This window comes from Rhinolophus hipposideros (assembly GCF_964194185.1).
Source record: "Rhinolophus hipposideros genome assembly, chromosome: 14".
Classification (NCBI taxonomy): Eukaryota; Metazoa; Chordata; class Mammalia; order Chiroptera; family Rhinolophidae; genus Rhinolophus; species Rhinolophus hipposideros.
This window is the reverse complement of record NC_138060.1, coordinates 33,868,668-33,891,433: the sequence shown is the minus strand read 5'-3', so window position 1 is coordinate 33,891,433 and position 22,766 is coordinate 33,868,668. Positions and strand designations below refer to the sequence as shown.

The 22,766-nt window shown below is 39.2% G+C and overlaps 1 protein-coding gene across 20 annotated transcripts in view; it reads left to right on the top strand.

Annotated features, from left to right (window-relative positions):
* The window catches only part of CEP63 (centrosomal protein 63), a 40,751-nt gene extending 25,367 nt beyond the window's left edge, over nt 1-15,384 (top strand). For 9 of the 20 annotated variants that reach the window (XM_081073292.1, XM_081073295.1, XM_081073290.1 and 6 more), the window contains 9 exons: nt 463-696; nt 937-1,073; nt 1,943-2,080; nt 4,834-4,948; nt 5,835-6,032; nt 7,484-7,570; nt 11,669-11,874; nt 12,671-12,950; nt 14,847-15,384. In XM_081073292.1, coding sequence (XP_080929418.1) covers nt 463-696; nt 937-1,073; nt 1,943-2,080; nt 4,834-4,948; nt 5,835-6,032; nt 7,484-7,570; nt 11,669-11,874; nt 12,671-12,950; nt 14,847-15,005 — 1,554 coding nt within the window. In that variant the 3' untranslated portion in view covers nt 15,006-15,384. The remainder of the gene's footprint in view (nt 1-462; nt 697-936; nt 1,074-1,942; nt 2,081-4,833; nt 4,949-5,834; nt 6,033-7,483; nt 7,571-11,668; nt 11,875-12,670; nt 12,951-14,846) is intronic. The other 11 variants (XM_081073283.1, XM_081073287.1, XM_081073282.1 and 8 more) reach the window with 2 other exon arrangements.
* The last annotated feature ends 7,382 nt before the right edge of the window (nt 15,385-22,766 follow it).

Here is a 22,766-nt window from a genome sequence, read left to right as displayed (position 1 = left end):
AGTTTTCAGCTTGCCAAACTAAGACTCTATACCCATTGAAAAACAACTCATTTGCCAATCTTGTTTCATCCTACCAGTCTGCATACGTTTTACTTCCTTTCTTGCTTTATTGCATTAGTGGGCACATCCAATGTGATGTCGAAAAGGAATGGTGAGAGGGCACAACCTTGCCTTGTACCTGATTTTAGTGGAAAGCTTCAAGTTTCTCACCACTAAGTAGGATGTTAGCTGTACGGTTTTTGTAGAGTCTTTATCAAGTTGAGAAAGTTCCCCTCTATTCCTAGTTTTTATCATGAGAGGTTTTGTTTTAAAAAAAACATGAATGGGTTATTATATATTTTTAATGAGCTAATGCTTTATGTTTTTATGGAAGTAAAACTCAATTTCATTTTAGTTTTCCTTATTCACTGATTATTCTTTTATTATTTCGCTTTTACCTGTTGGTCATCTGTGTGTTTCTAGGCTCAGCTTGCCAATCGGAAACAGAAGTTAGAGTCTGTGGAGCTGTCCAGCCAGTCGGAAATTCAGCACCTGAGCAGTAAGCTGGAGCGGGCCAATGATACTATCTGTGCCAATGAGCTGGAAATAGAGCGCCTCACCATGAGGGTCAACGACTTGGTGGGAACCAGTATGACTGTTATGCAAGAGCAGCGACAAAAAGAAGAGAAATTGAGGGAATCTGAAAAACTGTTAGAGGTGTGTTTTAAACTTTCTATAATTGGGGAAAGGTATGTATGCATGTTTCAAGAGAGAATAATTAACCTAGAAGTAGGTGCCAAAAATCTATGGTTTCTTCTCTACTGTATAGCCGATGGATCAGATATTGACAACCATATTGATATCGTCTCTGTTATATATAGTCTGATTCCCTGGCTTGCTTCTCTTGAAATAGAAAAATTGGAATAACATCTGACTTTTTTTCTGAGTATTTTGCAGGTTCTGCAGGAAGAAAAGAGACAATTGAAGGCAGCTCTTCAGTCTCAAAATTTCATTCATGAGGCAAAAATGCAAAAGGAGAAGTTACAAGCAAAATTACAGGCAACCAACACTCAACACATAGTAGAGGCCATAAGGTATCTTCAATCTTAAATATTATTCTTATTAATAATAATAATAAAAAATTAATAACAAATATTATTAATCTTAAATATTATTAATAATGTTATTTTGACATTAAGCACCAGTTTTAATATTCATAATTTTGTGTTTGATTGTATTATGGGTTTTCTTATTTAGCTTTAATTCTGAGTTAAATTTTTGTAGTGTTAAAAAATTTTGTGCAGTTAGTTTTTTCTGCCTCCAGTTTGGGTCCCTAACCAAGAGACTCTGATGTTTTGAAAGTTAGAAACTCCTTGGTCAGTCCATACCCTTGGTGAAATTCCGAATATGAAATAAACTATAGTCGACTTCTCCTGGAAGACCTCCCTTCCTTAGTAGAAATAGTCCATGATTATTATCTGTTTATCATCAGTATCATTACTAAGCCAGCTATTGAGATGGCTGTTAAAAAAACTCCTAAAACTGATTTTATTTCTATGTAAGAATGACTGCTATGAAGTTTGTAGAGGAAAGAAGTAGAAGGAGCTATACTCCTTTTTTTTTTTTAATTTGTCTGGTACACATTTCTATTCTTGTGAGAACTTGCCTGTGATTTTCCAGTTTCTTTGACTCAAGGAATAAAGTGTCAACAAAGTGATTTTTTGTCATTTTGTCTTGTTCGCTTGAAAAACAAGCCAAATTCCAGTTGGGAAAGGAGTAAACTGCTGCTGATTTTTGAGAAGCATCATCTCTTGCCTCTTTACTCTCCCATTTTTCTTTTCATAAAGCAGGAGACAAACTGAAGAGTTCCAAAGACTTTCCCTACCAAAACCAGTTGGGAAATGTGAATGGGTTGCATGTTGCTTTTGTTTGCGAAGGGAAAAGGCCTTGTGTCCTTTTCTAGGTCACCGGAGGAGTCTCAGCCAGACAGGATGTGCACCTCTCAAGAGCAGGGGCATCTAGAGAGTGTGCTCTCCCAGCTGGATTTTACCCACACCAGTGAGGAACTTCTACAGGCAGAGGTGACTCGACTGGAAGGCAGGTAGATAATTATATGCACATTTCAAAAATGTTTAAGTCGTTAAAAATGACTTTTGATCATCCTGTTGATGAAGTAAACTAACGTAATCAACTTAGAGGAAAAAAATAATGGCCTCACTCCTTACTTCATGAGAAAGCAGAAGCAGTTAAAGGAGAACTTCTAATCTTTTTGCCACCAAGTCTACAGTCTGCCTGCATCTGTGCCCATGTTCTGTTACAGTGGGTTAATTGATGGAAGACATGTCTGTGTTCCTAAAACTCCATTTGTGTTACTTTTTTGCAGTTTTTTTTTCCTTTTACATCATAAAGTTCTCCCTCTCTGCTAAATCATTTCCGCTGGTATAAAATATGCTTTAATATTTCCCATCTTGGGAAAAATTTAAAACCCCCCTTTAATCCTTGATATCCCCATCAAGTTACTTCCATATTTCTCTGCTCTCCTTCAAAACCAAATTCCTCCAGAGTTGTCTGTACTGATTGTCTGTACTTTTTCAACCTTTCACCTGTGTAGAACCCCTTCAATTAGCTTTACTCTCTACCAGCCAGCTCACTGGAGCTGCTCGTGGTGAGGTCTCACTGGGTACAAGGTATTCCTTCATTTCTGGTCTGAAGTGCTGTTGCTATTTCCTTGGGTGTTAATTTAATTCTGACATATGCTATATCTTGCCTAGCTCACTTGTATTGGTGTCATACTTGTGAGCTTTTTGTTTGTCATACCTCTAAACTTTTTGATAGGGAAGAGTTTGATATTCTGTTTTAAACATGAATCATGGTCATTTGTACACTAACATTTTCTGTGTCTTAAAAGGTAAAATATATAAAGTATTAGCCTTTATGGAAACACACAACAAAACACAACAGTTTTAGGAGTTTTTGTTTTTACTTTTATTTCTGTTTTTGGAAAAGTATTTTGTTTACATGATAAATATACATGCCTATACACACATACCCAGTTTTTGTTGTATTTCTTTTTCATCTTGGAATACTTAAGATATTCCTGGTTATCATATCATATCATATGTGCACACTTTAGATTGAATAAAATAAAGCTTATTAATTTTTTTGACAATAGAACTAATTTTACATTTTTATCATAGATTTTCCATTGATTGACTTTTGAGTAATCTTTCACATGTATGTATATTTTACTATGCTCTTATCAGGCTCTGAAGGCTTGCCACTTGTTTCTGACTTGCAGTGTGACCCTGGATACCTTAGTCTCTTTAGACCCCGAGTTTCCCACTTGTAGATAGGACTATCCTTGATTTTTGTAACTCAGTGATGGACACCTTGTAAATACATACTAAGTACCAAATAAATGAGCATTCTAGGATTTTTAGAAATAGGTAAAATTGGAAAAAATGGATAAAAACACCAGTGTTCAGTACTAAAACAGTGACTTTAAAAAATTCTTTTTTTGTATCAAAAGACAACCAGAAAAAGGAATTCTTTTAGACAGTTTATTTATGTTTTTCAGTTTTAACAAAATATTCCTTAAAACAGGACCTGGAGGAATTTGAATAATTGTTTTGTGTTGTTGTGTTGCAAAGATGGTGCTTTTGAATGACAGCTTATCTGGTAAGTTGGTTATGTTGGTGAAACAATCGAGGGAGTTTCTAAGTATTTGTATTGAACTGTCTAGAACCCAGGGATCCAGGGGCTGAGGGAATGGTGGACAAAGCGAAAGGGGAATTAAGAAGTAAAAGACATTATTTTAATCATAGAATTTGTAGTTCAAGAGACAAAATATACACATTAAAGGACCTAATAGCAATTTAAAGAGCAATTTAAAGATTTCAGGTAGAAAATTCTAGATATTCAAGCTATAAAAAATGAAAATAAACTGTATTTCCAACTGGTAGTTACAAAATAGTTACAGGGATGTAAAGTACAGCAAGGGAACATAATCAATAATATTGTAGTAACTATATCATGCCAGGTGGGTATTAGACTTATTGGGATCACTTTGTAATTTATAGAAATGTCTAACCACTATGCTGTACATATGAAACTAATATAATATTCAATGTCAACTGTAATTGAAAAATAAAAAAAAAATTAAAAATCTGTTTTTAAGGCGATTGGAGGAATGAGGGTTGGGGTAGCTCTCTTAGGTAAATGTTGATCTGATTCTAGAAAGGGTGTTGATCTTCCATTGACAGGCTGGAGGGGAAGGTGCTTTGTGGTCAAAGAGATGGTGGTATATGACAAGACAAGAAATCAGGCATAGCAAATGGAACATGGCAGACAGTAAAGCCTATTGATTTAGAAGCAAAAAGATTTTATTAGCAGAAATGAGCAGTGAGATAAGAGGGGTATGGTGCCCCTGAGGTTCTCACATCTGATAAAGGGTTGATTCTTAAGTAAAGGTGACAAGTTGGAAACTCTTTAAAGAAGATAATTCTGGCAGCTGTGTGTAGGATGGAATTGTAATTAAGTGTAGTGAAGATATAGATTATGATGGCAGCTCCCGTAAAACTAGAGAGGAAAAATTCGCTAAGTTGCTGTAATCTTTAGAATTTTGTAATCAGTTAAATTTTAAGCAGAAGGAAAGACTATAGGTAAACACAGAAAGTGCTTGAATTGGATTTAGCTACCTCTGGTGATAAGGAAATTAGAAATGAGTTTTAATTTGGGGTGGGAGGTGATGTGTAAGATATGTCTTAGACATCAAAAAGGTAAATTAGATAATTCATTTTGTGGGTTTCAGTGTTTTTGTTGTTTTAAATATGTGAACTTATTTTTGTCATACAGCTTGGAATCTGTGAGTAGTACGTGTAAACAGCTGAGCCAAGAACTAATGGAAAAATATGAAGAATTGAAGAAGATGGAAGTACATAACAATGAGTACAGGGCAGAGATTAAGAAGGTAAAAATCTGCATGCTTGGGATTGCAAAGTTTGTTATTTATGGACTGAGCTGTGGGTTGGGAAGTTACAGGAGTTATTTTTAATGAATGAAAAAAGTATCTCAAAGGGCTACTTGATATTCAGGAGTAGATGAGCACCTGGAATATGCTTAGGGAAAGTGTCTTTCTTTGGCATCCTCAGGGATGCCATACAAATATTTTCAAGATAATTAAAGCCTTCCCTTCTTTGAACTCTAAAGCTTTATTTTAAACATGTTTTTATGAAAATATTTCTAAAAGATACACACTTTTCTGCTTGCATAAAGATATTATATGCACTAGCATTTAACATTTTCTTACCAGCTAAAGGTGGTTTTGGATATGTATTCTCTTCTATGCTGTGGCGTAATTAATGTTCTTATTGGCTGTTGAGATATGCAGAGCTGTTTGTCTCCACATGAATGGGCCCTCGCTGTCCTGGCTGTTGACTCATATTTTTTATTACTTCTTTGAGATTACTTCTAGCCTTTTTTTTCGTCTTGTCTTTCTCTTATTTTCTGTGGACCAGGAAACCATATAAGCAAAATTTTTAGATTTTCAATAAAAAAAAAAATGAAAGAATGTCACAGGTGCTGTCCTCTAAATTAATATATGCATGGACTTTGATGCTAGTTCTTAGTATTTGAATAACTCATCTCTCCCTGTTTTGAGATTGTGGGTGTAACTAACTGAACTTCAGTACAGATATGCAACTTGGTAAATTGCTAATGTTTACAGATTTAATCTAGGGAAATATTCATGTCTTGAGGTAAGGTAAAAATTACCTTATTATTTTAACTATTAATGTGTTTTTCTATTTACATGCTTTCTCTTCATTTTTCATGCTTTCCTTTCTGTTTCTTTGTAGTTGCAAGCACAGATTTTACAGGCTGAACAAAGTTACAGTTCTGCACTAGAAGGAATGAAAATGGAAATCTCCCAGCTAACTCGGGAGTTACATCAGCGAGATATCACTATTGCTTCTGCCAAAAGCTCTTCCTCTGACATGGAAAAGCGACTCAAAGCAGAGATACAAAAGGCAGAAGAAAAAGCAGTAGAGCACAAGGTGACAATTGAACAAAACCTCTTTTTATTTGAAGTTTGTTTTGGAAGATTGAATTTATTAAAGATATAATTTCCATAGTATTTAATTCAGTAAATTTTTATTAGACACCTGCTTTGAGCTGAAGCTATGCTGGGTAACAAGAATTCTAGTGAGGATTGGTGGGGAGGTGAGAGTAGACACAGATAAGTAAAGAAACTGTTTCCATGGTGTGTGGTGAGAGTGTGACATGTTCACTGTGACAAACTGGAGTGTAAGTGGGGCAAGTGGCAAAGGATGAGACTGGAAAGCAGGCACTGCCTCCTAAAGGGCCCTGTCAGCATGTTAAGGAGTTTGAGTGTTATTTTGAGTGTTGTTAGCATATGGCTTTAAGCAGGATAGAAGGACTATACGGTCGTCATATGGGGAAGAAGGAAGGAGGCAAAGAGACCACTTAGATTCTGTTTTAACAGTAAGATGGCAGCCTGAGCAGTGGGCAAGGGAGGTGTCAGGAAATGGGTGAATTCTGGAGATATTTGGCTGGTAAAACTGACTGGGTTTTTTATTTGATTGGACAGGGAAGGTGAGTTAGACAGAGTTAAGCAAAGATGTCACTGGATTCCAGCTTGGGCAACTGATTGGAAAGTGATGCTTTTTACTGAAATAGAGAAAGCATAGGGGGCACACTTGGGGAAGATAATGAATTTGTATGAAAGGTATACAAAATAGGAAAGCTGGCAGAGGGGACATTGGTTTGGCACATTTGGCTTGGGATAAAGGCTGGACTTTCATATGGAATTATCTAATAGTCAAATGTCACAGAAGGCCTGAAGTTCAAGATTAAAATCAGAGTAAGACGTTTAGCTGTGAAAGTCTTTGCATGAGGTTGGCGTTTGAAACTACCTGAGAAACTTAGAGATTAAAATGAGAGAGCATGACGTATTAAGAACAGAGACTTGAATCAAACTTAGGATACTATTCATTTAGGGTGAAAAAATGTGTTGGTGTGGAGCTACAAAATAAATAAATAAATAAAGTAGCAATAAGGAAGGAAACCAGACAGATTTCACTAAGGAAGCAGGAAGCCAGGGAAGACAGGACTCTTTGCAAGTAGCAATGGTCAAGCAGAAAAGCTAAGGAGAATGAGGACTGAAAATAAAGTATTATTTTGTTAAAGGAGTATAATCCACTTGATGTTGGAGGTAGAAACCAAATTAGAGGAGAGTGGGTAGAGATTTCCCAGTGAACTGATTCATCTTCTTATAATAATATTTTAATTACACGTGCATTAATTCAGCTTGAAACATCTTTTTAGAAAAAAAAATACGTATATATGTATATATATGTATACACTTGTAAATCAATAAAGAATGTAACTTTGCCGAATGAAAATTACATGTGGAATAATTTTATAAGATGTACTTGATTTATTTGTTGTTTTTACTTACTTGTTTTTTCTGCTTTTTCCTTCTCAGGAGATTTTGGACCAGCTGGAGTCACTCAAGTTAGAAAATCGTCATCTTTCTGAAATGGTGATGAAATTGAAATCGGGTTTACACGAGGTACATAAGTAGGAACTTAAGTTTTTCTACTATCCAAGCCTTGAAAGAAATCACTTTGTAAATATTGATATTGTAAAGAGAGAGTTAAGATCAAACATGGAATGATCCTTCTGCAGAAACTTTCTCAAATAAAAATATGTCGAAACAGTGATGGAAGTGAGCAAAATATGACTCTCCACTCCAGCAACGGGAAGATATTTTTAATGTTATGTATGTGAGAAAATACATATACAGTCTATGTTCTCAATAGGGAGAATGTATATAAAGGGCTTAGCATAGTGCCTGGCATTTACTAAGAACCCAGTAGGTGTTAGAAGCTGTGATTATTATTGTAATTATTATGCTTATAGTGTCTTTCAGTGTAAGGTATATTATCTTTTAAATAATTTAGTTTTAATTATATTTCTGTAAGATAAAATTAATTTATCAAATATTCCAGCATCTTTTATGTTCAGAGCATTTTAGTTGATGATGTACTGGACACAAGAATTCTTGCCTTTAAGAAATTGAGAATAATCTAGTAGGGAGGATAAGAAATGTGTATAAGCTCCCGTGAAACCAGAGAACACCATTAGCTAATAGTGAGTTATAAACAATGTTGATGCTTTTTTAACTATTTTGTTATAAATTCTTATAATTTGCAAAATGACCCACCTATTCTGATTCATCTTTTCCTGATGTAGATCAAATGCCCAAAGATTGCAGAAATTCTTTTTTTATGTACTTCCAAGAGAATTTATGCCTCCAAAGATACAGGTTACTCAGTGCCCCATTTGCTCCCAAGTAGTTCTAATTTCACAGTTATGGATGATGAAGGCGGGGGTGGGAGGAAGTGCAAAACACTCAATGAATACTTTATTTCAACTGAAAAAAAAATACAGGGGACTATTTTTAAAATATTTTGGGAGGGTAAGATTCTCTTAGCATCATGAAACCATAAAAAATTTTACAACATAGGAATTATACAACACAAAAATGTAAAATTTCTAAATGGCAAAAGATCCCTAAAGAAAGACTGATAGACTGGAGGAAAACAATTTATAAACAGATAAAAGGTTAATATAAAATATTAATATATAAGTATTTCCTACAAAGATAATCCAGTAGAAAATGGTCAGATGCAATGGGTAATGCATAGAAGTAGTACTAAAATCCACTAAACACGGAAAGCTGTTCAACCTCCCTAATAATCAAAATCAAATAAATATTCTTTTGCTATTTGGATTGACAATGATTTTTAAAAACTAATATAGCGCAGTGTTGGCATTAATATAAAGAAACAGGCTCTCTCGTGTTCTGTTAATGAGAAAGTGAATTGATAGAGCCTTTCTAGGGGGCAATTTGGCAATATCCATCAAACTTGTAAATATATATAGCCTATAAACTCCTGAATCATGTGTATTTCTGATTTTGATAGTCATTGCTGAGTAATTCTCCAAAAGGTCATATGAGTTTGCATTCCCAAAGAACACATCCTATAGGAGCAAATGTGCAGAAATGTCATTTCAGTGTTGTTTGCAATATCTAAAATTTTGAAATAAACTAAATGTTAATCTATAAAGCGATGGTTAACTTGTGCCTTCCTGTACTGTAAATATTATGCTGTCATTTAGGGTGGCAGATGAAAATATGCATCTAATCTTGCTCCCTCCTCCAAACCCTCTAAAACTATAATGAAAGGAATTTTAAAGCATTTACCTACAAGGATGGGAAAAATAGGAGAGGACACAACAATTAAACTTTCGTAAGGGAGAAGATGAATGGATGGATGTGTGGATGGATGGATGGATGGATGGATGGATGGATGGATGGATGGATGGGTAGATGGATGGAAAGAAAGTGACTGTATGCCCTGATAAAGCCAGTACTAAGCTACCGTGTTTCCCTGAAAATAAAACTGGGTCTTGTATTAATTTTTGCTCCAGAAGACACATTAGGGCATATGTTCAGGGGATGTCATCCTGAAAAATCATGCTAGGGCGTATTTTTTGGTTAGGTTTTATTTTCGGGGAAACACAGTAGTAGTGGAGAAAGCCAAGAACTAACCTGGTTTACAGGACAGGATCTTCAAAAGACTCAGGATTTGGCGATACCTGACGGAGAGAATCTTCTCTTATGCAGTGATTACCTGTTCATGTATAAGAGTTAGGAACTCTCAGGGGTGCTTAAGCTAGACTATGACCAGAGATTCTGTTCAGCTTTAGTCCTCCATTTAACAGTGAAAGTACTGTCCTTTCTTTACACAGCCAGGTGTGTGTTTGCTACAGAGTTTTTATATTACCTTTCACATTCATTTATCTGTAATTGTTGTTAATAACATAATAAATTTGAGAAAATTTAAAAAGATGCGCCCTGCAAAGGCAGGCATTATCTTTCTTTAAAAAAGTATGTTTAATGACATCAGACATCAAACTCTGGCTGGTGAAAATTGTGTCAGCAGTTTAAATTTCCTCTGGTTTAAAGGTACACGCAGTTTGAACATGTTGTATATATTAAGAATAGTTATAAGAAAGTGTCTTTTTGCATTTTACCACCTAGGAAGGTGGAATTGCTTTTACAAATGAATGTTTGGGTTAAATAACTATTTTAATAAATTAATAATGAAAGCAATACCTCTGATAAAATAAATTATTTACCACATTCAAAATTGACAATAGTTAACTTTTGTGTTCTGCAAAATTTTTGTGTTTTGAGATTTTAAGTGGCATTGATGACTTATGAAAAGATTTTATAACTGATTATTACTACTGGTACACAGATAGTTAAAAGGTTGTATTTTAAAGTTTATGTTTTTGTTAGGCAAATTCCGTTTGTCAAACTGCTCTTGATCAGCTTATTTTCAGAAAATTCTTTACAAAAAAGACCAAGCTAAATATCGTATTAAGCTCCAAAGAAGATTACTATAATTTTTCAGAATGCTAATGAAAATATTTTGTCATTAGAAAAAAATGGTCCAGACTACTTTTTTTCCAGGTACTGTATTACCAGAAAGCACCTAGACTTGAAGAACAATAAAATTTATGAATCACAGAACTCAGAAGATCAGAGTAGTAATTCCTGCCTTATACTTGAACGCTGCTTTATCATGTCCACATTTATTTCACAAGACTAGGTGCCAACATTATGTAAAAGTATTTAAGGCCAGAGAGTAATTATTCAAAAGTTGTCCCTTCCAGCCATATTTCCTTTTTTTTTTTTTTTTAAGATTTTATTGGGGAAAGGGAACAGGACTTTATTGGGGAACAGTCTTCCAGGACTTTTTTCCAAGTCAAGTTGTTGTCCTTTCGATCTTAGTTGTGGAGGGTGCCCTTCAGCTTCAAGTTGTTGTCCTTTCAGTCTTAGTTGTGGAGGGCGCAGCTCAGCTCCAGGTCCAGTTGCCGTTTTTCTAGTTGCAGGGGGCACAGCCCACCATCCCTTGCGGGAGTCGAACCGGCAACCTTATGGTTGAGAGGACGAACTGAGCCATCCGGGAGCTCAGTGGCAGCTCAGCTCAAGGTGCCGTGTTCAATCTTTAGTTGCAGGGGGCGCTGCCCACCATCCCTTGAGGGACTTGAGGAATCGAACTGGCAACCTTGTGGTTGAGAGCCCACTGGCCCATGTGGGAATCGAACCGGCAGCCTTCGGAGTTAAGAGCATGGAGCTCCAACCACCTGAGCCACTAGGCCGGCCCCCAGATTTCCTTTTTAGAACATTCTGTTCAATTTCTTTCTTTGAGCTAGGTCTCTTGATTTTCTTCCACAGCGTTCTGGGGCTATTCAACCCTGTTTATTTTGAAGAACCCATGGCTGCTACCTTCGTTTTTCCTTGTTTCTGATTCTCACTTGTAGCTTTCCTCTGTGCTAGTTCCGAGCCTTCCTCCTGCCCCTTGCAAATATATCAGGAAAGCCCATTGTGCTCCAACTTTGCACCCCACTTACTGTAAGAAACATAACCCCTTTCTCTCTCAGTCTTAGAGGGCCAAAAACAAATCTGTACTTTTTCCAAAGTAAAGCCATGATGAACTAGTTACAACTAAAACAAAAAATTTTCTACCAGCAGTATCATAGCTCACAAGTATTCTTATACAAATTATGTGACGCCAGTATTCTTTTTTATTAGGCAAAAGAGATTTCACTAGCAGACCTCCAGGAGAATTATATTGAGGCATTAAATAAATTAGTGTCTGAAAATCAACAACTACAGAAAGATTTGATGGATACCAAATCTAAACTGGAGATTTCTACTCACATGTGCAAAAAAAATCATGACAGAATCTTTAAACCAACACAGAGCAGAGCACCTGAGTTCAAGAATACGGAGTTCAAGTAAAATTTCTTTGCAGTTTATTTAAAATGTGTATCATTGTAATGTAATTCTCATTTCTCTAAGAGTAATTTCTTATAGATATTAAATCTTCATCAAAGGACTGTATATTTAATTCTGAAGTACAGTGTGCACAAGTAAAGCTGTATATTTAACTCTAAAGTACATTGTGCACAAGTAAAGCTCCTATCAGGTTGAAAAATGGAGGGGGTTATATACCACTTTCATGTAAGCTTTTGTTTTAGATACTTTGGATGTAGGTATAAACAACATCCTTATTTCTCTGAGCCTTTTCATGCTGCTTGCCACCCCCGCTACTCCACTTACCCCATAAGAAACTGGCTTTTTATAAAAAGCTTCCTTTGTATTTTTGGTCAGTTAATTATAGGCTGTTACTATAAAAAATCAATATGAAATGAAAAAAACACCTGGTGTTAGCTCTTACTATATAGCTCACAAATGTTTTCCTACCAAAAGCCTTTCCTGACACCCTCAGTCCCACTCCCACTTCCACCCCCAGAGGAGGTAGTTGCCATCATGTGCACAGTACCTTATCCTAGCACTAACACACTAGGTTATTCTGGTAGCTTGTCTGTCTTCCTTGCTATATTGTAAGTGTGTGAGGGCAGGGGCCTGGATACTTGGAACCTGAAGGAGGGGGCTGCTCATTTGGTAAATTACAGCCTTACTAGTTAGCCTTTTCATTTATTTTTAAGTGAACTTCCTATAATATTTCTGTTTTAAAAGAGAAAAGTTGCTACAATTTTTATTTGTTTTGTTTCCTAATCTGCTATCCAGGCCAACCCAAGGCCAGCAGAGACATGATGGAATAAAGACTGAGCACTACAAAACAGGTCTTCCTTCTCCAAGAAGACAAACACCGGACAGGATAGAGCCCATGTCCAGGGGCCTCAGCCCCCTGAGTCCTCGCTTCAGCCCTTGCAGCTCCACACTCTCTTTGACTTCTAACTTTCTGTGTAAAGCTCACTCTTTGCCTTCAGTGCTAGATACAAATGAAGCCATTTGTTCTGACACTATCTCTGAGAGTATAAATGACCAAGAAGAGTTTATGTCTTCGGTATGGAAACTTTCTGATCTTACTAGTTTATTAAGTTATTTAATTTGATTTTATCTTGTATTTTAAGGGTGAGCAGCATGATATTTTTGTTTTGTTTTGTTTTCTTACTTGTTCTCTGTCTTAAGTACCCTTAATTATTCTTACGGATTTCTGCCTTACGGTTTTGCTCGTGAAAACACATTTAGCCATGATTACTTTCAAAATACGCCTTAGTTCTGAAATACGTGTATAATTTTAGTTATAGGTGTTCATTTGTTTTCAACCTTAATTGGGAATTCCCTCGCTTTCTTTTTCAGAGAGGGTCAATTTTGTGTTGGAACGGTTGGTTCGTGGAGTATCTCTGGATGCCAAGTTAGTCCTGAGGCATAGCCAGTAAAGAAGGAAGAAAGGAACTGCTGGAAAGGGCGAAGGGTGGGAGGTGGAGGAAGGAATTGTACCTGGCATGTCTGGCATGCACAGTGGTGGCCTGGATGGCAGAGGCTGCCCTTTGGCACTGCACTGGCCCCTAGCTCCTTCACTGCTGTGACCACTCCATCTTTTTTTTCCTTCTACACTGAAGCTCTTGCCTCGGGCCATTCGTTCCCATCACCAGTTTCAAAATAAGACCCCGCTTCACTTATATGTAATTCTGAAATCCAAAAAAGTCTTGAAATCTAAATTTCTTCCCAAGTTTGACAGCAAAACTTACTTGGCACTAAAACCTGACCTGACCTGAACCGATGTGAGAATATGTATAGGTTTTATTTTATCGCATTTAGCATGTTACTTCAGAAATATCAGACTCCACGAGGGTAATAGAGTCGATCCTCAAGCGTCACGGATTCTGTATTTGTGAACTCTCCTACTTGCTAAACTGTAACCCCAGTCAGTACTTGCCACACCGCCACAGTCTGTCATGCGCCAGTGCAGAGCTGCAAAAATTCTGAGTCCCCGGACTTGCGCATTCCCAGCTGAAGGTGGCCATGGTGGCTCTGCCCTCTGCTTTCAGCTCTCAGGTGTAGATGACCTGAGGCTAGAGTCGGTAGGGGCAGCGCAGTGCAGTGCAAGACACTCAGATTCCGCGGCCCCTTGAACAGGGTTCGAATCTCAACTCTGGCATCTCTTAGTAGGGCAGTCTCAGGCAGCTCACTATTTCCCAGCCTCATTTTCTCTTGTGTACAATAAAGAAAACAGAATAGAATCTACCAGGATGAGTTGTGTTTAAGATGATAATCTCTCTGAGGGGTGTGTGTGTGTGTGTGTGTGTGTGTGTGTGTGTGTGTGTGTGTATTTCCCTTAGGAGCAGCGAATCTGTATTCACCAAGCCAGTGTTTGAGGTGACTTGATAGAAAATAGCTGCTGCCGATGAGGACGGACTGTGTGCGGTATACGCCTATAGTACCTTCCTCAAGTCAGAACTCCAAAATACCACTGGCCCCCAAGGGCTTCAGGAGGGACTGCAGACTGCAATTGTGGAGGAGGGAAAAATAATCGATGTTAACTGGTGTCTGGTACGTTATAGGCAGATTTTCTGTGCTTTAAAGTGAAAGAAACACATTCAGATTTTAAGTGTGTTTGTGTTAACAGGCATCACGTCTGTTGTCTTCTGAGGTATGGAAGGATGTACAAGTCTAAAATGAGACATTCTTCAGGCCAGTAATTAATATTTTACATGATACTTTACGTTTATGCAACTTGGGTCAGAAAGGAAGAGATTTGTGGTAATTTTTGCAGTACTTTTTTTTTTTTTTAAAGTATGCTTGTCATTAGGATAAAAACAAAAAAGTATCCCCTTAGAGGAAAAAAGTGTTTTAAAAAAATTACCTTTTACTATTGCTAATTAGAAAATATTATGCATCATATGTCTTAGAAATATTCTATTCAACTTATGTATGTCAACATGTGTTTTTCTTCTAGTGTCCCTTGCCTGTATCTCCTCTTGGTTCAATAGCTGCAAGATTTTTGGAAGAGGAGGAACTGAGGTCTCATCATATTCTAGAGCGCCTAGATGCTCATATTGAAGAACTGAAAAGAGAGAGTGAAAAGACAGTGAAGCAATTCACAGCCCTAAAGTAACCTCTTAAAAATATCACAAACTTGGAAATAAAAAGAAACACCGAAGAGTTACTGTCATCTGAAGTAGCAGCTCTTTAAAAACACAAACATATAAAACTCGTCAAGACGAGGCATACTGAAGCTATTATGAAGAAATCTGAAAAACAGATACTTCTCTAAGGCATTTGCACTGCACTGACTTTTTGGAAGGACTTTTTCCAGCAATAACTTGTAAGAATAAACCACTTGGCTAGACTTTTTTTCTCATTGATGTTTATTATCATGAAGTGATGCTTTCTCTTGATGACTTAAATGTGAATAGCTATAGACTAAAAGATTTTATGGTACATGTTGAAAATAAAATAACTACAGGAACTTCTTTAAGAGAACTATGTAATGGAAATATGGATTCCGAGTCTAACTGATCCGAGTGGATATATTAGTGTTACTACTTAATAGCCAGTTGGGCTGGTAGTGGGCAAAGTTGGATTGGAAGTATATAAAGGCGCTAAAGAACTTTGACAGGAAGGCCTCTCTTGCTCAAAGCCCAAGTGTAAGAGGGAGGTGGAGGGAGGGGACACAGATTAGTTTTCGTGAGTGGGACATCCAACGGAAAAGTTCCACACCTGCATTTCTAAGGAGAGGCTTAAGGGGAAGACAAGATCTCACTGTGGAGGAGGCATTTGAAACCTGGGAGAGTTCATAAGATCTCCCATGGAGGGATGGAGAGAGAAGAGCAGAATGCCAGGGTTGGGTCCTGAAGGATGCCAGCGTAGGAGGATCCCAGCAAACAGATCAGCAGAGAGCTAGAATGTGCAATTAGGGAAAGAAGATGAGGCGTGTACTCATCCCCTCAGGGACACGGCTCCTGCGATCCCCTTGTCCCCAGTGGATCTTTCCCACCAGCATACAAACATCCTGTGAGTTTTCTTTAAAGCAAAACAAAACCTTGGTTCCGTATTCCTCTCTACCTACTGCTCCATATATTTGCACCCCTTCAACGAAACATTTCTGCAGTGACCGTTTACACTTCCTCACTTCCCTTCCACTCTCGTAACCTTCTCCAGCCCCACTTCCATCCCCACCATGAAACTGCTGTCTTGCTCTTGAGGTCACCAGTGACCTAAAGAGCCCCTCAGCATCATTTCACACAGCTGGCCTGTCCCTCTTCCTCTCTTGGCTTCTATGACCCAACACACCTGGTTTCCCTCCTACCTCATTGGTCACTCCATCTCAGACTTTTCTGGCTTTTCCTCTCCTGAGGCCCCCTTTGCCATGGATTTTCTCACTGAACATATTCCTCTAGAATATTCCATTTGATTCTCAAGCTTTTAATACCATATATAGGCCAATGACCGCTACATTCAAAACTGATCTTGATCTCTCCCCAGAGCTGTGTTAGATACCTAACTGCTTGTGGAATATCTTCATTCGAAAGATAAGTATCTGATGTTGAACATCTCCAAGTGAGAACTCCATTTTCCCTCTTGCTAAGATCCCATGTCCGCACAGCATCCTGTTTGCCAGTTGCTGGGAATTACCCTTCATTCCTTCCTTACCCACACCCCCGTATCCAAACCATTGGGAGGTCCTATCAGTTCTGCCTCCACAATCTACCTCAGATCAACCATTTCTCTTTTTCTCCACTGCCATCACCCTGAGCCAAACTAACCCAATGCCTCACTTATTCTGTGAATAGCCTCCTAACTGGGATTACTCCCACTCTTGACCTCAATGATTCATTTTCCTCAGTGCCTTCAGAGTCATCCTTTAGAAATGTAGATGTACAGTACAGTAAATGTGCGACCTCCCCTAAAAGCCTTCAGAGGCTTCTCACTGCACTCAGAATAATTCCACATTGCTCACCATAGTCTACAGGGTGCTCGGTAATCTGGGCCTGCCCCATCACCTACTGCATCACTCTTCTGTCACTGTGCTCCAACCATGCTGGCCAATGTTTGCTGCAGCCAGCTCTAACCTGTGAGGGCCCTTGCTGTTTACATGGAATCCCTTTCTCTCACTTCACCCACGATTGATGTTTTCTCTTCTCTCAGTTTGGCACTCAAATGTCCGCTCTTGAGAAAGACTGCTACATCCAAAACCGGTTTCTCCCAGTTTTCTAGCTCATTGCCCTGAGTTATTTCCTTCATAGTACATACCAGTGTCTGAAATCATATTGTTACTTGGCTTGTGTTTTTGTTGTTTATCTCTACCTTGAGAATTAAACTCCTGGAGGGCAAGGACTTTGCTGTTTCGTTCACGGCAGGGTCCTTATCACCCAGCACAAGCCCACCACTTTGGAGGTGCTGAGAAAGTTTGAACCAGTGGGTAAAATTCTTTTCTCAGACGCACCACTTTCTCCCTTCGTGCCTTTGCACATGCTGACCTTTGGGTCAGCTTCCTCTTCCCACACACTTTCATGTGCCTCTATTATCTTGCTCAGCAAAGCTTTCCTACATCCCCTGACCAGACTCAGGGCGAGTTTCTCCTCAATTCTCACAGTACCCTGTGTGTGTCCCTCTCAAAGCACTAAGCATACTGTTTTTCTTTAAATTCCGTCTCTCCCACTAAACTGAAAACTTAGAAGCAGGGGCCAGGTCCTGCCTAGATCCTGCCTAACACATAATGGGTACTAAGCAAATACTGGATGGATGGAAATCACTACCGAGCTGGGCTTCATTGTACTTACCTGTAAAATGGGTATAATACCTCATGAGATTAAGGGGATTTACTGAAAATAGATTTCAGACAGGGCTTTGCAGACTTTAAAAATATTGTACCCATGTGGATTGGTATGAGGGGATTTCTGAGTTTCAGACTGTCCCAAGCTTCCTCTTAGAATATGTAGGCTACAACCCCCGCTTCTGAAATTGTCACAGGACGTGTTGACTGGGAGAGACAATGACAGATTGTAGTCACTGCAAATACTTGAGGAATCAGGAGGTACTATGTACTCCCTTAAATATAGTACATGTTGTTTAAAGTTGAAGTAGTGAACTAGTTTACTAACTGTCGAAATTTGTCAGAACATTTGATTGTAATTTAATCTCTCAGCTTCACTTTCAAAAAGATAGGCCAAATAGTAAAATGCGTAAAAACTAATTCTGAGTTAATTTTTTAGTACACATTTTACAGAACCACTCAGTGATGAGGGTACCCAAATAAGATGGAAAGATGAGGCTGTGGTTTACTTTTGGTGTTTCCGGACAATATTTTGTTGGGTGAGTTATAACGTCTGAATTCCCAGTGAAGTTTTGTCTGGATTTCTGTGCAGATTGAGCTGAAGAGAATAAAGTTTAGTTCCCATTGTGGGTTGACCACCACCTTTCCATGGAGTCTCTTTTGATCTCAGCAAGTCTAGGAAGCAGTGGATGTCATTGTTCCTACAGGACCGAGAGGTAATGGAGGATTTGAGTGGCTTGCCCAGGGTCCCAAAGGCCAGCTTCTTTCTAGCAGAGCCTAAGGGTAGAGAGCATGGACTGCAGGCAGATGACCCTGTTCCTACTCTTACCTCTGCCATTTATTAGCTGTGTGACCTGGGGCAAGTTAATTAACCTGTCCATGCCTAAGTTTTCTCCTCTGTAAAGTGGGGGGAATTAAAATCATACGTATACACTTGAAACTAGTTAAAAAAAATTATCAGCCAAAAACATAATCGTACCTACCTCAATAGGGTTTTTGTGAAGATTAAACTAACATGTGCAAAGCACTTAGATCTGTGCCTGGCCTCATAAGCACTATGCTTGTTGAATAGAAAAAATACAACTCTGTGTTTCTGTTATGTCTACTTAACCCCAAAACATTCTACCTTTCCTCTCATACACAGACATGTAACACCCGGTAAACTGGGGGTGATGGCTACCTGTTTGCAAAACACCCTTGAGTCAAGTACCTAAGAGTTACAGGTGAGAAAAATAACCATACAGTAAACTCTGTCTGTCATTGACAGTATGCACTTTCACCTGCAGATTGGCAAGGTTAGTAAAAGACATTTGTTGACTTGTTCTAGAAGCGGTTTGAGATGGCAATACAAAAATGCATCAAAAAGGTACAAACGGTAAAATCAGGACAAGGGAAACGAGGGCTGTAAATGTTGATTCACAAACGAAAATCTAGTCCAGTCCAGTTGCTAGAGGCAAGCAGAAAAATTACCTGAGTTTCTTAAGGGCAAAAGCAGAGGAAATACATCATGATTTAAAAGCTTTATGGCGCCCACAAGATAAAAACAGACCGTGGATTCAGGAGAAGCACATCTTTTTCTGTATGTCTGAGCGTTTGGCTGGGTGTCTGAGCATTAGGAGAGGTCCTACGATATTTCTGTAACTGACGATAATTAGAATTTGCACAGATTTCTTGCAATGTGCTTCAGTGTGGGCTGATGGCATAAGCCTGAAGTGCAATTTGGAGGAACCAGCTCTAAGAGGGTCCCAAGCACGATGGTGGAAGGCTCTCGTGGCCTGGCTTGATCAAAGGGGGAAATTTAGAAGAATGATGGACTACAGGCCTTTACAGCAATGTCCGATTAAAGGTATTTATAGTGCAATTTTGCTAATTTAAATAACAGTTCACTCGTTTTCTTGTCCGTGGAAACCTAGAATTTAGGAATTTATATTACCCATTAAGGCCATGTGCAAATGATTACACAATCCAAGCAGAAGTAAGTTTATACTCTTCTTATGAAAAGGAAGAACCTAACCAAGGCAATGCTTATATGGTGCTAAGTCCAGGAACTCTGATATTAAGTGCAAAATGTATAAATCTGCATATGTACATATTTCTGAGAGAGTCCAGTTTTCATCAGACTCTCAAAGATATCTATGAACCAAAAAGAGATTAAGAACCACAACTTTAGGGACTGAAATTCCCAGAATTGTGTTCTGTTTGGGTGGGGGTGGGGGGCTGGGGGGTACAGGGAGGAGATAGAAATTGGAGGAGCCCAGCCAATTCCTGCTGGGCCTGAGCTTTAAAGTGCAGCTGAATAGTCATTAAAGGGTGAAGGGGTGACGACTAAGGATATAGGGTTTACTTTTGGGCTTATGAAGATGTTAAAAAAATTGATTGTGGTGATGGTTGCACAACTCTGAATGTAACACAACTAAAAACCATTCAAGTGTACTCTTTAAATGGGTGAATTATATGGTATATGAATTATATCTTAAAGCTGTTACCAAAAAAAGACTCTGATGGGTAGCAATGCCTAAAAACTTCAAGTGTATATTCAGAAAACATCACAGCACACACAACACATGCTATACTAAAATTTCATATTTTCCCCTCTCACTTTACACGCAGGAGTAACAGTGGAAGCTCTCCTTAGAGAGTGACGATCAAGCTCCTTCTGAATAATTGCTGTGGGTGGGGTGGTTCTGTACCCTGAGATAACGTGAGTAGGGGCTTGGCCAGGGGCCCCCACACTGCAGCGCTCCGGCTCTGACTTTAGTGGAGTACGGTCCTGGGCTGCCTTGGAGGGGAGCAATTTGCAGGATTACTGGGGGTTCTGGCAACCAAGTCTGTAATAACCAGCCAGGCAGAGCTTGGCTAAGTGTATCGTAGGCAAAGGCTGCAGGAATGCTCAGCACTCACCTCAGTGATTAGAGGGCTGTTTGCAGAAGGTTTTAGAGAGGGTTTATAGAACACTGGTGGGGAAATGTGGGGAGGTGGGACTGTGCCCTAAGACGGCTTGGCAAGTCCCGCAATATCTCTACAAGCATGATGGGGCAAAAGAGAGAAAGAGAAGCCAGGTACATTTATTACATAAGCCTGTCTTCAGCTATGGAAAACAGATCCGCTAAGACACCATTTGACACGAGTGTGCTCAGTGCTTTGGGAGGCATCCAGTGTGGATGAGCTCATCACCAGTTCCCAGAGCTGTCCTGATGCCCATGGCACTGGCTTGGGGAAGCAATGGGGGCCTCTCGGTGGGCCATCTCTTACACTTGTCTCGCCTCTGATGTGTAGCATAAATTAAAACAATGCACTAGATTCTGGACCTTTCTGCAATGTAGGGCATGTATGTCAGATGTCAGCCTAAAATTAAATGCCACAAATAAGGCAAGAAGTGTTTTCTACTACTTAGTCCCTTCTGCCACGATTGAGCATAGCCTTTGCCCCCATGTCCCCATGTAACCCAGCAGAGCACTGGCTAGGGCAGGTGCCCATGGGCTTCCCCAGTGATCCCCCTCCTGGCTGACAGGCCCCTCACCCCAGCAAGGAACCCTAGCAGCAGCCTGTTTATATTAATAAGTACTGGACCATGAGCAAAGGATAGGAAAGGCTCTGGATCGCTGATATGTTCAACCTGTTTCCGCCTACATGAGCTACCATTTATCAATAAAGAAGGCCTCACCTGATCTCTTTATTTTGCTCCAAAGAGGTTTAACACTATCACAATTTTGAACAATACCAAGCAATTTGGTATCTTCCCAGGCTAAGTCATTCCTTACATCCACATTTCTCCAACTGTCTTCCAGAGATCCAAAATTTTTCAATGTGTTAATAAAGTGTTCCTTCGAAATATGCCACAGCAGAATGGGAACGCTGCATATCATAGCCCTTAGGGCCAGGTAGAATTGGGAGACATCTCTCCCTTCTTTCCACTATCCGGAGCCCTCCATCCCTCTCCCTGATGGTCTCCCCTATTGCTACCCAAGTCACTGGGAGTTGGTGGCCCTAGGCACTTAGATATTCTTAACCTTTTGTGTGTCAGGGACTTCTTTGGTAGAGTGGTAGAGCCTATGGACCTCTCAGAATAATGACTAAGTGCAAAAAATAAAATAATGTTACGAAAACCAATTATATAGACGTTCAGTTATCAAGCCTAAGAAAAAACAAATTTGTGATATAATATTTTATATGCCTCTTTATTGACTCATTAAATAACATGACCACATGGCAGGTCTGTCACCTACTATGCTTTTGAAGCAGTGATGCATGGAAATAATATTTTTGAGATGTCTGCTACACTGTAATGAAATATAAAAATATCTATGATTTCCATTGGAAGAAAGCCCCAAGTACTGCTAGCACTGCTGTGGCTTATGCCCTACATTCCTAATGGAATAAAAGCTCAATTTCAGAGAGAGCTTACTGAGAATAAGGATGTCAGTTTTTTCTATCCAAATTCATGTAGTTCTAAATTCTGTCTTTGGGCCCCTTGGTAGGTAGTCTGTGGACTCCAGATTAAGAATTTGGAGGCTTTGAGCTTACTTGTGCTTTACCTCGTATCTAGTCAGTCTGGTTTTCTGTGAACATTCACTTGTGTAGAGGGGGCAGCATTTGTGCTTAGTGTTATCTGTGACTCTCTAAGAATTTAGCCTTTAAATGGATGTGACCACAAACGTACTTACACACTTGCTATTCTTGGTGAACCTTTGGTATCTTGGAGAACTAGTGTTGTGCATTCGACAGGTCAGAGCATTCCACCTGGGTTATGGGGGACCCTGGGGTCTTGGAAGCCCTCCACATTTGAGGCACCCAGCTCAAGCCTGGGATGGTCAGAGCTTCTGGCCTGGCGCTCTTCAGAGGGAAGCCAGGTTTAGCTAAGCAGCCCACAGTATGTCTCTACACATTACAAGCCCAGCGAATGGCAAGAGGCATCTTGGGCTTGCTGCATGTGACCAAGGAGAAGCTGGACCACTTGGATATCTCCTTTGATAGAGCTGCAGAGGGTGCCACTGTCCACTGTGGACAATGGGCAGGGCCCCCGTCATCCCGGAGGAGCTGGTGCTCTGGGCACCCAAGGAGAATTTTGCAGGCCAAGCGCTGCCACCAGGCTGCGGAGGC